General features: G+C 31.1%; 1 protein-coding gene across 5 annotated transcripts; it reads left to right on the forward strand.

Annotated features, from left to right (window-relative positions):
- Positions 1-1,571: 1,571 nt before the first annotated feature.
- Positions 1,572-17,513, forward strand: gzl (godzilla E3 ubiquitin protein ligase). 5 transcript variants are annotated; one of them, XM_085193003.1, is made up of 12 exons: positions 1,572-1,775; positions 2,689-2,890; positions 8,756-8,925; positions 9,333-9,424; positions 10,632-10,734; positions 11,455-11,563; positions 11,778-11,952; positions 12,234-12,391; positions 12,860-12,961; positions 13,291-13,328; positions 13,588-13,733; positions 14,548-17,513. In XM_085193003.1, exons 2-12 carry the CDS (start codon positions 2,792-2,794, stop codon positions 14,622-14,624), a joined length of 1,269 nt encoding a protein of 422 aa, XP_085049129.1. In that variant the 5' UTR covers positions 1,572-1,775; positions 2,689-2,791; the 3' UTR covers positions 14,625-17,513. The 5 variants fall into 5 exon arrangements, with proteins under 5 accessions (XP_085049129.1, XP_085049131.1, XP_085049130.1 ...); XM_085193005.1 differs by having other exon boundaries at positions 14,572-17,513; XM_085193004.1 differs by having other exon boundaries at positions 13,591-13,733.
- The last annotated feature ends 49 nt before the right edge of the window (positions 17,514-17,562 follow it).

Here is a 17,562-nt window from a genome sequence, read left to right on the forward strand (position 1 = left end):
GTTAACATCGGAAATGATTCAGTTGAATTATAAATTTTTTTGATAAGACAACGACTTTCGACAACGGCGTCATAGTGATTTTCCAGGTACAATCAAATTGATTCATTTCATTATAGTTGCTATTTGAAAAAAAAATTATGTAATAAAACTTTTGGGGTTCCGTACCTCAATAGAAAAATGGAATCCTTGTAGGACCACTTTGTAGTCCGTCTCTTTAGCCTTGAAGGTATCATGCTAAACTTAACATGTCATATTCAGGTTTACAGTCCATTGGACCGCAGAAAAATTTGTGCTTCTAAGTCAACACAAAAAACAAAAGATACAAGAATTTCCAGTTCAGCGCGTACTTAATCAAAACCTATGAACATACAATTATCAAAATTTGCCAGAATATTAATAAATGCAGTACAAATAAAAGTAAAATTCGAAAATGGAAATTTAATTCTTTATTTATTCTGTTTAGGAACGATTAGGTAACATCATTCATTACATATCACTGAATTCATTGATTATCGAGAATAACTTAATTTATTGATTATCGAGAATAACTTTCGGGTGAGGAGTGACGGAACTTTGATTCGCGCTTTGATTCGTTAACAAAACGCTGTAATGAAAATATTAAATATTTTATTTCCTGGAGTGGGAATCGAACCCACAACCTGTCGGGCTAACAAAATCGCGCGCTTGTGCCCTTGTACCATGGCAGCCGTGAATAAATAATGGCCCTTCGAGCTACAATGTTTGTCATGTTTTACGCATCTCGCAATATAAGTAAGAATATTTTTTACTTTATTTTTATTTTATTCTCCTCGAATTCAAGCCGACGCGACGTAGTACAATTTGTCTAATGTCTTCAATAGATATCTTCTGTTGATTATGCATCCTTCAGATATATTTTTTTATTAAAACCACCAAAATTTACAAGGCATTAATAATTTAATTAAATCTAGTTCCATTTTATTGTTCAAACTTAATATATCTAAATCTAATAAACACAGTAAATTAATGAACCATGAACACAAAAGTATTTATCATAATAAGTAATGGAAAGTCTATATTTCATTTGAATATTAAAATTTTTAAATATTTCTATAATCATACTACACAATAAAGGTTTAATAGACTAATGAAGCAACAAAAGTAAAAAAATAATTTCATGCTATCCAATTACGTAAATGTGTGTGTTGCCTATAGAAATAAGACAGGTGTTACAATTTAGCTGATAGAAATAATTTAAGCCAGAAATAAATAAATATTAAAATAATATAGTTTAATTAGACAAAATTTATTGCTTTAGTTTAGTTAAAATATTTGTAAAACTCATATAAATTAAAGCAAAACATTCATAGTCTGTCTAAATAGCGTTCCAATCCACGGAATAAGAAACATACATTTAAAACATGTCAAATATAAAATATTTTTAACTCATAAAAGTGTTAATTTAGTCATATTTAAAGGCTATTGAATAAGTATTTTGATTTATTTATAAGTATAAATTTTACAATATCCTAACTGCGTTTTTATTCCTATGTTTCAAATGAAGCGCATCGGTTACTCTGCTTAGGAACGCTTCACTAATGACATTTACTTTGACTTGGTTTTGCAAAGGGTGAATCAGTCGTAGTTTTAGTTAATTTATTTCTTTGGCAATTTTCAAATAAATGAGGTGCTAATACGAAAATTTTTGTGCTGTGTTTGATAATAATACTCATATAATATTGCTTAGAAGCGCAAACGAAGTAAATGACATTGGATTCATAATTTTAAATTGTACTGTAAGTACCATTGTTTGCATTTATGTGGACATTACTGCAGGAATTAATTTATTATTGTTTTTTAACACGTGATTCAAGGCCGAATAAATGTCTCCACTATTAATTAGATTAAATTAGTGTACCATATAGTTTTGTGCAACGGCTGGTTGTAACGATTTTTTATGTGGATAACGAATTATTATTTGTTTTTGTTACGAAACGACCTTATTATCATATGCAAAATAATATGAACACAAGCGATATGCGAGATGTATATTATCTTTGCTACATATCTATTTTTCATGTCCCACAATTTGATAATAACTAAATAATATTCACCACTTTATTTTATATTGTTATTGGCGTCGTATTTTATTAACTGTACATTTTTTACATAAAAACCAAGACATGTACATCAATTTCGTAATATATTTATATAAGTTAACATTTTTATATTAATTCTATAAATATACTGTATGAGTTGGTAACTAATTGTTGTTTATGTAATGGTTTTCACTTGCACTTGCATTTCTGTTAGATATGACTAATACAATTGATGATTAGACATGACAAAATATAAAATATATCATCCATTTGATATATATTACTGAATTTATATGGTTAATTTTTTTGTGTAATTTTGTATTCTATTTAGCATCTGTATTTGTATTACTTTAAATATTAATATTTAAAAGACTTATTGTATTTATTGACATATAATATTGACACATGTTTTTCTATAACATAAATAATAAATAATTCCTTTATTATAATTGTATTGCAGAAAAAGTACTCTAGTGAGAAATTTAATAGAATGAAAGTAACCTGACTAATTGAACATTAATTATCTGTATTATTTGTGTAACCCAATTCTGCTCTATATTTCTATTTTTAATTATCTCTGTTATTAATACTGCAATTTAAATATTTACAGATTGGACATGTTAAAAGATACATTGAAGAGATATATATAATATTGTATATTATCAAATGTGACCAGCTTCATCAAAGAGTGGGCGCGGTGGAATGCGCTAAAAATGCTTTACTCTCAGCAAATCTGCCTTCTTGGCTTTGTCAGCTTGTTAACTGTCATCAATGGCGATATTGTTGTATATTCACAGAATCTTCCAAATACAGTAAGTTTTTTTTTTATATTTACAGTTTTTCTCTCTCTGCTTGTTGGCAGTTTGAAGAAATGAATATAATTCTACACTTATTTACTTTAGTGAACCAGCCATAAATTATTTTATATATATTCTTATACTCTTGATATTATTTTTGAAGTGTTATATAATATATACTTTTTATTTGAAAAAAGTGCCAAATTTTGTTATTGGTATTTTATATTTAACTCATAGTAATATCTTCTATTGATAACAAATCATTGAGTTGGGGAACCATTCTATTTTACATTCAACATATAAGGTTTTAAGCAGAAATTGCAAAACAACTCAATCCTCCACTACATAGTACCTAGTATCTCTACTAATGAATGAAATATGTGAAGCTAAAATTCCAAAGCTCATAATATCCAAAAAAAAACTGAAAATTATGACAAACATTAAAAATATTTATGCATTAGTGTCACACTGTCTGAGGGATACATAGCAAGGTAGGCAGGGGGAACCTACAGTTATGATGCTTCGTTCTCATTAGGACACTTCCAGTCCCCACGTTCCGCCAAATTGGAGATATTGGAGGTATTACTTGTTACTACAGCGAGAAAATGTAAATAAATCAAATTTATATTTCAATTTTTTTGCTCTGGTGTCAAGGCAAAAGGTGGCCTTGAGTTTCACCACTCAACACGCAATGCCTCCAGAAATCGGCGGAAAATGGAAAACGGAGTGTCTTACCACAAGGTTCCCTCTGCCTGTGTGTTGTGTTGCTGTGTGCAGGATACAGCGTGAAGCTGACTTAGACAATGTAAATAAATATTTAACTGGACGTAAAACCCACGACCTCTCGCGTTTACAGTGGCACGCTTACATATCCTATTGTACAAATAGTGTAATTTAATGTAAAACCACAATAAATATAGTGTTACCGACACTTGCTAAATAAGAAAGGTTAATCGCTGGCATCCGACCGTGACAACGCGTCCACTAAGCTAAGCTAATAGGCTTAAATCAATACCAATATAAAACAGGGGAATAGCGTGACACGCGGCTTCATACTGCACTGTCACTGCGGGATTTTTTTTTTCATAAAATAATCGCTTTCGAATCGTATTTTTTTAATAAAGATTGATGAGACCGTCGTAATGATAACACGGCGGTCGTGGGTTCGATTCCCACTCGGTTAAATGAAATATTATTTAGTAATATTTTCATGTTTTCACTCTGTTAACAAGGCAAAACGCGGCGCTGAGTTCCGCCACTCAACATGCAATGCCTCGAAAATTCGGTGCTCCCTCTGCCTAGCCTGCTATATGCAGAATACAGCGTAAAGCTGAAAACATATGCGTATACCATTACAAATATATATTACTTATATATGTTGTTCTTTTCTAACAAAAATGAGTACATACACCTGCAAATTTAAGTTTGTCAAGTTTTACTTCTTATTACCAATCTTGAAATTGATCGGAAACCCTAGTTGGGCGAATTCCACTCGCACTTGACAATTTTTTTACAGAAATAACTTAAAAATAACATTTCTTTACAAAATAGTCGTTAAAAAGATCACGATATAAGAAATTCAATTGCATCGATAATTTTGTGGTGCTAAATCATGTGTAACTTATAAGTCATACAGAATGTACGTATATATTTCTACTAATATACTGAAAACATTAAGAGAAGAGAGAACCTATACGGATGTTATGAAACCAAAGAGTTTGCTTAAAGCCGTCGTAGCGCAGTCCTACAAGCGCGTGACTGTAAACGCGAGGGTTGTGGGCTTTGCTTCCAACTCAGAGGAACGAATTATTATTAATTAATATTTTCGTTTCTTCGCTCTGGTAGCAAGGCAAAGGGCGGTGTTGAGTTACGCCATTACACGAGTAATGACACAGCCTAAATGAGTCATGACATGACGTTTATTTAAATCTAAAAACGCATGCGAAGCCACGAGTAAAAGCTAGTGATATTATATAATTTATAAAAGCAAAATATATGAACGTAAATTAAATAGCTCTAGCTCGTCAATTCTCTCGAGATGAGCCCCTGTGAACATTCGCTATTGATTTTAGATAAGCTATCGACAGATAGATATTACACTGCGGTCTACATTTTTAATCGATTCCCTTTTGGGGAATTAAATGTTTCATAATTTTATTTTCTCGCTGCGGTAAATGCGGTGTTAAGTTATGCCACTCAACAATGCCTCTCGCGAGGAATTCGGCGGGTAACGAAAGTCTCCTATTGAGAACGGAATGTGTTGAATGAACGGAATGATTCTACTTTTTACGATTTAAAATAACGTTGATATAAGAACTACAGCGTTAATCGTATTTTTATGATAAGAAAAAATAATCGCAACGCACGACCGATAATTTTACGTATTAAAGATAATATAAGAATAATGAACAATATTGTAAATTGATAATATTTAAACTAATGACCTAGTTTCTTAATTAATAGGTGTCGTCGCAGTATTTTTATAATAGACTAGGAGTCGGTTGCGGGTTCGCCCGCTTGTGAATCACAATTGTTTATTTTCTAATCTGAATTACTTTTGTGCTCTAGTAACATTATATTTTTTCCATACATTTAAAACTAAAGATTTAGCAAATTATCCATTCTCCGCTTTTCACCTGAATGTATCTCATACATGTGAAACTCATCCCAAAACTAGAGATCAAAATAGAGTATAGTCTATTTTGTGATAAATATATATATATATTTTTATTTGCGCTTCTCCACTTAGTAACAAAAAGCCATTCTGGTCTGCCCTTCAACAGGCACTATCTTTGATATGGACAAGAAGATGAAAACAGAGTATCTTATCACTGGGTCGTCTCTGCTTACCCGATAAGAGATTAATATAATAAATCTATAAAAAAAGAGTCTAATACTAGGCTCTACATTTTAGATAAAAAAATCTTATTATTCTTTGTTGATACGATACTACAAAGATATAAATAACGTTATCTGCTCTCAATCCAAGACTAAAGCAAAATTTTCGTTTAAGATTTTACTCACATTGGCTTGGTTTTTTTAATGTTAAAGTTTTTTTTCAGCTTCACGTTTATCCTGCAAGTGGCAGGGTAGGCAGAAGGAACATATATGCGAAAATATAAAATATTTCATATCGTCGAGTGAGAATCGAACCCATATACTATTGCGGTTACAGTCACACACTTGTCTCTTGTGCCACGATTGGCGTTAATTAATGCTTGTAAATTAATAAGCAGTTTTTAGTTTGATTTTTTTTTATCTTGCCACTTTTTCCGTACTACGTCATCATAGCACAAAGTTGACCTACTTATTTTAAAATATAATTATATTTGCATAAACTGTTTCGGCATTTTTGAATAAGATAATTGCCTAATAAACTTCCGTTGGTTTTGATGATTCAATGAACAGCATGTCTTAACATGACGTTCCCAGGTTCCCTCTGCCTACCCTGCTATGTGCGGGATGCAGCATGAAATTAAAAAAATATTCCAGAGAGATTCAAACTTACAACCACTGTGAAATCTGAAAAACTTTACAAACATTTTTTTTGTCGTGCGTGCCAATTTGTACATACACAAGTACACTTAAATTCATTAAAATGAATTATTAATATATTTCAATTATAAATTGGACAAGCGCCAGGAAAAGTGACCATATTGTTTAAATTGCTTATCGTCCATTAATAAGGGAATATTACCGTTGATGATAAACTAGTCGAGTGCTCGCGTTCTCGTTACGTACTCGGGACTTAACGGTTTGGTTTAATAAACTGTGAAGAAAATTGTGTAAAAGTATATAAAAGCCCTCAAAAAGATTATTTTTATATATAAAATATATTGAAAATATTAATTTATAATATTTTTTAAATATAAGTTTCTCAACGAGTTCTAAAGTCTATGTAAAACTTGTTTTTCCAGTGTTGTTTTTGCAATGTTATGAATAGAAAGTTTGTTAGCTTTTGCCTTAATTTTTTTTATACTAGCGACCCGCTCACGACTTCGCCCGCTTACCACCTACAATTCTTTTATTATGCTGCATTTGCCAACAGCCATAACGCTTATTTCGACTATGCGTTGGTCTGTATGTGTCGCCGACATATTTAGTGATAAAGTTCGACGACATACTGACACAGGGCTGGCGCATCTCACGTAAACAGAGTGTAAAATTATTTTAATTATAGGTTTTCTCCTAAAGTATACGTCCAAATTACATGACAAAACCAAGGCCAAATCTTATATTCATAAAATTTCCTTTATAATGAAATAACTTTCGCTCGTAATTTTCAATATTTATGTAGAATAAAGAAACGGCCAGAATGTCCTACAATTTTCAATTATTTTTTTGTCACGAAAGACCTTATTGTGACTTTTTAATAAGAGATAGATATACGTGGTTCCAGACTTTCTTTTAGAACTAATGAAATTTAATGTTTTATAGTACAATGTGCTTACATATGTGCGTTCATAATTATTGTTATTTCGTTATTTAATGTTAATTAAGAATTACACCGTAATCTTATATGGCTTATAGCACGTGTGAGGAATGTAAGTTTCATATAAAACAGAAAAAGTAAATCCGACCTGTAGTTCCACAGATAATATTTGCTTGTTTAGACTAGTTCTAAAATTACCGTACTTTATTACTAATATTTTACTCAGATACTTAAAGCTTAAAGTAGCTAAAAAAAAGTATATGAAAGTAGTAATGCTAAATTTTTAAGTTTTTTAAAATAGATATTTGATTAATCTATATTTTCAAAAAAATTTTCAAAAATGAATGCCTTTCCTTAAAAAATAATCTCAAGGCGTCTCAAATGACCTACACACAAGCGTCCATTATCTCTCTATTTAGTGATAAAGCGTTAGAAATTCTTCAGAACTATCGAAACACTATATTCGATACGAAGTTTATACAAGGCCAGTATGGAGTTAAGTATAGACCTCGACATTGAGACATGCGCACGGGGAAGGTCGCTAGTAACTTTATATTTTCGTTTCCTTGTGAATCTTTGGGGTTTCTGTATCCCATAAACAGCAAGGTAGAACATAGAGTTATGACACTCCGTTTCCCACTTTCCGTATAATTCTTGAGACATTACGTCCTCGTGCGGAGAAGGAAATTAAAATAAGTTCATACACCTAAATGTTTTTCTTTAATTGATTTTTTCATCATACATGTAACTATTAATTTAAATAACAATGCTGACTATAAATAAAATCGCTATGTGGACAACCTTAGCTTTTAGAACTTGTAAAGAACGAAAACTATAATTAACGTTTTTATTTATAACTTTATTAATATTTATAATGTTATTTTATCTTATACAGATATTAAAATAAACTTTAAAGGTGTGGACGGTCTTTAATGATTAAAAATAAACAATTTCTATATCTATAGTTAGTATTTTTATACAAGGACAAAGTGAATATATCATAGTTATTTCATTCACATACATGGACAGTGGAAAATTGTGCGGTCGTAAATGCGGCATTGGTTGACAGTGTATATCTATAATATAGTAAATGGGTTAAAATAGTTTTGAGTTTTCTTTCTTTCTTTTCTTTCTTTTTTTTTATTTAATTTTAATCAATGATCAAAAATGTCCCATCCAGCTATAAATGGTATAATAGTGATGCACATTGTTGGTATGCAACATATTGTGAGTAAATATTTTCAACTGTTGTCAATTATTGTATTTTGTATGATTTGCTTTTACATTTTTTTTTATCTTAGATGATGGAATTGAACCCCATACCTTCATTGATAGGTTTCGGTAGAGCTTCATATGTCAAATTATTCTGATATCACACTAGGTTCCTCTGACTATCCTGCTATATGCATATAGGATATAACCTAAAGCTATTATTTATTTTATTTCAGAAAACAGAAGAATTCCGCGACATGCCAGCAAGTTTTGGTCCGGAACTGCCACCGGATGGACTACAGGGCTACCTGGTGAAGGGGGAACCGGAAGATGGGTGCAGTGCTATGAAGAAACCACCGGTAGACCCCGATAACTTTACTGGAAAATGGGTTGTGATAGTTGCCAGGTATTGCAACACATAAATTCTTACATAACCTATATAGTGTATATAATTATTTATTTATTAGTAGAAGATATTATCGCTTTGAATGTAACTTTTATACTTTAAAAAAAATAACATAACATTTTAAAAACGTAAGATACTTTAAAAATGTAAAAAAATATTTATTAAATAGCATTCTCTCTCGCCCAGTGATAATACTAGGCAATCTTTGGGCAGGGGAAACTTGTAAAAATCTCCATACAGATATGATAGCAACATAAATAAGCTGTAACAAGAATTCTGACTTAGCTCGATGAGAACGTATGGCTTAGTTGATCAGACAGACAGACAAAACAGTATATATACTTTTAAAAACTTTTAAAAGTATATATTAAATACATCATTAAACAATTTTGTTTTTATATCCACAGATACAATTGTAGTTTTGAGAAAAAAATAAGAAATGCTCAAGCAGCAGGCTTCGACTGCGCTATCGTGCACAATGTTAACTCAAGCGAATTGGGTAAGTAAAATGTATATGTGTAGGTATAGTGACCCGCTCGCGGCTTCGCCCACCTTACCTTCGTACTCTAATAATGTTATTATTTTAAAGATCCATACATTGGAAAATTTCAGTTAATTCAATAAAACAATTATTTTGTAGTAAATTTGGCAAACAAAGTACTTATGTACTTTTTATTTATTAACTAATTAAACTGTTTGGGAAAGTTTGCGAAATTACCGTAAAATCATTGTTTTAGTTTCTATAACATTAATAATCTTATATTTTCCATGTAAAGACAGTAATTGGTTACAATTTGATTATATGTAATGCAAATAATAATAATAATACCAGGATATTTTATTAAAAATTATAATTTATATGTAATATTTTTTAATAAAATAACTATTAATATAATCTGTCAATGTGCCAATGTACTGTGTGAACTTGAATCTGCAACAATGAGATAAATTTACGATTACCACAATATAAATAAACAAACCATCTTATACTTCCCTACAATTACTTTATTACTAAAAATAGAATTTTCACTCGTAAATATGCTCTTAAACCATTTTAATACGTATACAGAGTAATTAAAGTATAGATCCTTATTGCGTGCAGTTAAAAGCATTCACAAGTGGTCAGATAAGTAAAGTGAATAATTACACTGTTATCGTATTGCCATCCCATTCGTCCATTGTGTTTTGTAAATATTGACAGATGGACGTTTATAGCGGGTTTTTTATTGTATATATATATTTTATCTGTGAAATCTGGCAATGTACATGTGGATCAGTGTGAATTTGGTTGTGAAAAAAATGGATTGGATTATAAGTGATATTCTTTTTGTAAGTGATAAAATTCATTAAGTTATGCATTATTATTCGTGAATATATAGAAGCGTGGAACCTAGGGAACTTAGGAGTGGTCTTTCTCTACTTTTTACTCATTTTACATAAAATGGAGAAAATTCCAATTACACATTGCATACTAAACCATAGTAGTGAAGATATTTAAAAAACCTACACATAAGCAATAAATCCTAAAAACAAATATAATTTATATTAGAATTCTCTAATATAAAGCGTATTAGAATTCTGACGTTAGGATTATAAGATACAAGAGGTGCGGGTTCGTATCCCGTTGAAAATTTTCTTTAGTGTGTAATTAACTAAAGGCTTAAAAAAAATAAAACAATAAAAACTAATTACATTATTTTTTTCAGAGACGATGTACGCCAATAACTCTGAAGGTATAACAATTTCGTCGGTGTTCGTGAGCGATATTGCTGGTATTATATTATCTCAAGAGTACATATATACAAATCGGTAAGTTTGTATTTAACATTATTTCTTTTTGTATGTATTAAAGATAAAGAATATAGATAAAGAATAAGATAAAGAATAAAGATTAAAGGATAATTCAATTCCTTATCTGCTTTTTTCTAATTGTTTATTAGGTTGTGGAGCCCAACGCCGCGTCTTTTATAACTAAACCGACAAAAATAAATATTTTGTGTATAGATGTGATATTCCAATCCAATTCCCAAGTAACTTTCATCGAAAATTTAACACACAACCATCGCGTTATATTTAAAAAAGACTTATCTTGCTGGAATCGGGGGATAGTATATTTATCTAAAAATCGTAAAAAGTGTTTTAAAAGTTATAGGGAAAATGTTAATATTTTCAGTTAGGTGACTTAAGTGTAAATTAATAATATTTCTTTTTTCAGTTAATTTTTATCAAATAAGATGGGTTATAAAAAATCTATTTTGTTTTTGTGCGTGCCATCAAAATTTTCAAACGTGCCACTTGTGTCACGCGTGCCATTGGTTCGCCATCCCTGGTATATAGGAATACTAGGAAACTTATCATACATATTGTGACAATATCGACAAGTGTTATAGACACACTATACTATTCTAACTACATTTCGGAAATGCTTTAGATTTCAAAACGTCAAAAAAAATTTTTTATGTATGTGTAATAGGATTTTTTTTATTTCTAAGTTTTTTTTATTATAATCAAAATGTATTTCTATTTCAGCTATTTTATAATGGTGAATTCGGATCTGCCGTTCAACATAAACACACATTTACTTCTGCCCTTTGCCATTGTTGTTGTGTTATGTTTGATTATTATACTTATATTAATGGTAAGTATTTTTACTGATTTATTATATTTTTAGTAGAGTATAGCACTCTGTTCTCTGTATTTAGAGTTGCATGGTTATATATTATACATAAAAATTGTCAAAAGAATATTAATGTTTTTTGTATTTGACTACGTTGGTACTCTGGCAACGCAAGCTTATTCTTAAATTGCTAATTATAATATTTTTAACGAAATACCTACAATTTTTTTTTCAGATAGTAAAATGCATAAAAGACAGACGGCGGGCGCGGCGTCACCGGCTGCCCAACAGGGCTCTCCGCAAGATACCCACGTGCAAGTTCAGCAAGGGCGACCCCTACGACACGTGCGCCATCTGCCTCGACGACTACCAGGAGGGCGAGAGGCTGCGCGTGCTGCCGTGTGCGCACGGTATGTATGTACTGACACACATACAAACATATATACATGTTATGCGAATGATGAAAATCTCCGTTCCCCATTTTTCGCCGAATTCTGGAGGCATTGTGTGTGGAACGGCGAAACTTAACGCCGTGCTTTGCCTCGACACCAGACCGAAGAAATGAAAATGTTAAATATTTCATTTCCTCGAGTGGGGCAACCTATCGCAACAATTACACTTTGTGCTTCCTACGCCACGACGGGCCAAATCAAAACATATATTAATACAAACTACATTTTACTACCGGCAGCATACCACGCTAAGTGCATAGACCCGTGGCTAACACAGAACAGACGCGTGTGTCCTGTCTGCAAGCGCCGCGTGTTAGCAGCCGGGGAGCGACCGCCGTCAGACTTAGACTCTGATACGGAGCCTTTGGTGGACGCGCCCAGACAGCCACCCACTGAGGTACGTGAGCTGTCTGAATTTGTATATGAGTTTCTGAGTCTTTATATTTAGTATGAGTGCCTGATTTTGTATATAAGTGCTCGAGTCTGTATATGAATGCATAAGTTTCTATATAAATGCTTAAGTTTGTATATGGCTGACTGAGTTTTGTTTGTACGTCAAAAGAATTTTCATATGTTTGTATGTATGTGAGTGAGTGAAAGAGACAATATCGCTTTCACACATTATTGACTTTTTATATTCTTTAGTGTTAATAATTGAGCGTTAGTCTGTTTATGTAAGGCACATAAACAGAGTCTACCGCTACTAAGGCTTTCCTATAAACATATTAAAAAATGAAAAAAGTATTTGTTGATAAAAAATTTGTTAATTTAATTTATTGTTTTAAACTTTAACCTATAACGATGATACAATTAAAAAGGATGATTCATAATCTTTTTGTTGATGATGATGATGTTTATTATACAGGGGGGTACGTTTCAAGAACAAAGTGAGAATCCCTTTGTGAGGGCAGCGCGGTTCATAGCAAGGGTGCGTGGACGTGAGAACGAGGCCAATGCCGATCCTGAGGTAATATACCTTTTTTTAGCTCGTTCGCTATATCTCGCACATAGCAAGGTCCACCCGGAAGCCGTGTGTTAATACACTCTGTTCCACATTAAGACACTTCTGTTCCCCATTTTCCGTCGAATTCTCGAGACAAATCCCGTTAAATGGCGGACTTCAACGCCGCGTTTTGCTTCGTTACCAGAGCGAGGAAATGCAGGTATTAAATAATTAATTTCGACACTTACTTCGGTACGGTTGCACCATACATCTATAAAATAAAAAAGTCAACTCTATTTTTGTCTATGGTTAATTTAAACACATTTTTTATAATATATTTATATCTGTTTCAGATTGCACAACAAACAGAAGAAAATGAACAAGAGGACAAGTAAGTATTACTGCTTACTAAAATAAATCAAGTTTTTATTGATACAATGAACAACTACGTTGTGAATACACTATACGCTATACAATGTATATGATTTACGAAGTGGCGGAGCTTAACGCTGGGTATTGTCACCCCGTGAATCTAAATGTAGCACTGTACATAATGAATGTTTACATCAAAAGAAACATCTCAATATAATAGACTACTTAAATAGTAGATCGTTTTTCTCTAGTTAATATAATATTTTGTCCTCATAAAGCAGCGAGTCCCAAGACACGAGGCCTCTCCTGCCTCGCAGGTCGCGCCGTTCCCGGCGCTCGCGTCGCGCGTCGCAACCCCTGCCCTCCCCGCACGCCCCGCCCGCCCCCATCAATGACGCACCCGTGACTACTGATGGGGAGATCGGTAAGCAAACAATACGTATTTAATATACAGAGTGGTTTGAAAGTAGGGACGAATGTTAAAACGCTATAGAAATTACGCTTTATTTTTAAATGTATAATGAATTATGTTCTCATGTCACTAGAGATGGAAAAATTGATAAGGGATCAATACATATACAGTAAGCTATTAATAAAACAAAAGGAACGTTAAAAAAAATAAAAGAAGAAATTACATGCGATCCACAGGCAGCTTAGCCTGCTTAGACTTATTGTTAAATTATAACCAATTACAAAAAGTCATTATAAAGCCCACATAGCCTTTGTGTTATTCTGATGTATAAACTATATTACTGTAAAATTGTATCTAAATAGGTTTAGTGGGTTTTGCGTGAAAATAGAGAAGAAAATGGGAAACGCAATTAACTTAATGGAAGCGGAGTGTCTTAACTCTGGGTTCATAGGTTCCCTCTGCTTACCATGTTGTGCTTAAGATACAATGTGAAGCTAACTTCATAATCATCATAAACTGTTTGTGGGACTATAGTGTATAACAAACAAAAGTAAGGCAAACCAACACGTCACAGAACGCCAATTTCAAAATCGTCTCTACTTTTTGAACAGACTGTATTATACAGATCTTAGTGGTAGCAGTTTGATTGCTGCTTAATAATTTTGTATGAAATTTTGATACTTTTATTTTTCTATATCTTAGTTTCACTATTAATATAAGAATTGTCAGGTACAGGTTGAAATTAAAATCATTAATCATTATGTCATTATATCATTACATTATTACTAAAAATCATTACTAAAAATTTATTAATAATATGTTCCAGACGCTTGTTTATTCTACTTTTTAGGTGTAGCCGCGATACCTGCGCGCGGACAGCCGTCATCCCACGTCGAGTTATGAACCCGCACTGACCTATGACTAAATGACAGACTGTCTAGTGACTTCTATGTAACCACCTAACATTTTTTATATTATCGAATGTATATGTAAGGGATATCTTAATTTATGATGCAGCCAGTTTATATAGTGCTAAAATGTATGTATTAAATCTCTTCAAATATTTATATACTATTTATTTCATAAATTAAAAAAAACACGCTGTATATTAAAGATGCTTCTTGCTTATACACTCTGTGTAATATAAAAAACTAAAACTGAGCTATCTAATGTATGTAAAGTTCTTGTTTTTTGACGTTTTGGTTTTTTAAATTTGGACCAGTTGTGCCAACTGATAAAAGAAATTATTTATGTATCAAAGTAATGCCAACTTAATATAGATTAGAATAGATTGAAAAAATATATTAAAGCCGTCATGGCGCAGGGGATATAGTGTCAGTCAACGCGACGGTTGGGGGTTTGATTCTCCCTCGGGGGAAATGATTTTTGTAAGGGTTTGAAAAATTTTGGAGTTGGCAACGAAGTGCTTTAAACATATTAGGTTCCCTCTGCCTCCCCTGCGATATGCGTGATGCAGCATGACGTTAATAAATAAAAACATATTTGATTATTGGCACAACTGGTTTTAGTAATAATTTGACTAGATTCTTTAAGCTTTTATTATTATGAGCTTCCAAAATTATTTTGTACCTGAAAGTTAATATCAAACGATTAAATGCCACATATAAAGAAATAGAAAAAATTGGAAGTTATCATTTTAATTTCTGCTTTTTGGACTGTTTTGACAGTTGCTTTTTTTAACTAAAATATTATTTAGTTATTGGTAATGGATTTAATTGATCAGCTATTTCTTAATCTTAATTTAATATATTTTTTTATTACAGTAAGTTATTAATTGCAATATAATATTCGCAGAAGTAACTTTTTACTAATATACCAACATCCAGTCTTTCGCAAAATATATAAAACATCAATTTAATTGTTCTGTTATATATTTGGAATAAAATATTAAAAATTCATTACCGATTTCTAATATATTTTTTTATAGTAGATTTTTTTTCTAACAAATAATCTCTAAAATCTATCAGCTTGATTGTATTTTATGATAGACTGTAAATATTATTACAATATATTTTATAATTACTAAAATCTAACTAGGTTTTGGATTTAAGTGTGCCTCTTTTTTAAAAAAAATCTATGTGTTAGTTTTTCTTTCTTTCCATTTTTTTTTTTTGTAAAAAATGGTACAATTATATATATATTATTCTTAAATTATTTTACTACCTATTTCCAATATTCTTTTAGTGTTATTCTACACTTAGAAAAGAGAAATACTTTTTTTTATAAAAAGTACAGTTTTACTACCTACTTTTTTCAACATTTCCTTATTTTAATCAATAAAACCTTGTCCATTTTTGTTAATTAAGAAACGAGGCACATTAGTTATGATTAAATTTGAAAACTAACATGATCAGACGTATTGTGATGGTGAAATAGTATATTTGTAAATAATTTTATGTATCGCAGAGTATAATAGAAAGTATATGTCTAATAACTTACTAAAATATATGGAGTATAACAACGGCCACATTGTTGTAACTGGTGACGTCATAGTTTACTAATCTCTAAAATATTTTTTAACTAAAAGAATGATGAAAGTATTCTACTAATATGACTAAGTAACATTTGACTTTATTTAATGCATATATAGAAAAGTAACTAAGACCTGTATTTATGAACCACCCTTAACTATGAGATCGATTTTGAGAGCGATCTCAAAATTGAACTCAGAGTTAAGAACGGTGTATAAATAAGGGCCTTTGTGTGTGACCAGTCTGATAAAATTCTGTTAAATAATTTGGCAGATTTATATTGTTTCCTTTTTTGTTACAATTGAAAGAAAAAGATAATATAAAATTTGCTTAAAGATAAATTTCTTTTGTATATTTTCTCTGTGATTTATCTAGTTACACAGCTCTAGGTCAATTTTAGATTTAATTTAAGCCTTAAATTTAAAAATTATTGTATATGAAATTAATTATGGAATAAATAAATGATAAATCGTAGTGTTTATATGAGTGGAACTTTTTTTTTTATTAGAAAGTCGTCAGTGTCATATTGTATTATTTGACTATTGTTTTCGTTTAGAAGAAAAAAAAGAAAACAGATAAAAACATCAAATAAATATATTTATTTTTTAACATTTGAAAGATGCTAAGTTTTATTTTTTTTGGCCTCAACTTATTTTTAGTTCATGTATGTATATGCTGTAAATATTGCTATATAGATATAAGTTATTCTTTGTTATATTCAAATTAAGTCAATTTATGTATTCTTTTACTAATTTGTACATTAATATTGGTAAGATAAAAGTTAAAATGTTAGAATCCCATTGTTTTAATTATATTATCATATTATCGAACTGTGGTCTGTCACCGGCACTAGTGTGAATTCTCCCTAAACCTACGCCTAAGTTACTAGTCAGTAGTCCTAGGTTAGGAGTACAGTACTGCACATTTGTCGTGGCCGCCTTGAAGTTAAACTTTCTGAATTATTACGCATTGTTCAGTAAGAAAATAATCAAAGTGAGAAAAATTGCTAACACCAAATCTCCGCAACGGTCAATAGCTCAACTTCAGTGAGGCCACTCATCGGCCGGAATATAATAGTTAAATTTTAGTGTTTACTTTTATACTACAAATATTAAATACTAAGGTAAATTTAAAAAATATTTTCAGAATTAAGGTTGTCCAATTTCCTTTTATTTTTAGGTGTTTAATAATTAATATCAAAATTCTGGTGGCGATGTGGGTTCACATGTTTTGGTCCACGCGACGGAGATGTCGCATATTATAGGATTAAACCAAAGAAATATATATTGTTTCACACGAACATATTGTCTTATTTGTACAATACTGGTATTTTAAATAAAACTAATTCA

This window comes from Heliconius melpomene, chromosome 11 (assembly GCF_056956725.1).
Source record: "Heliconius melpomene rosina isolate 202511_hmr_F chromosome 11, ASM5695672v1, whole genome shotgun sequence".
Classification (NCBI taxonomy): Eukaryota; Metazoa; Arthropoda; class Insecta; order Lepidoptera; family Nymphalidae; genus Heliconius; species Heliconius melpomene.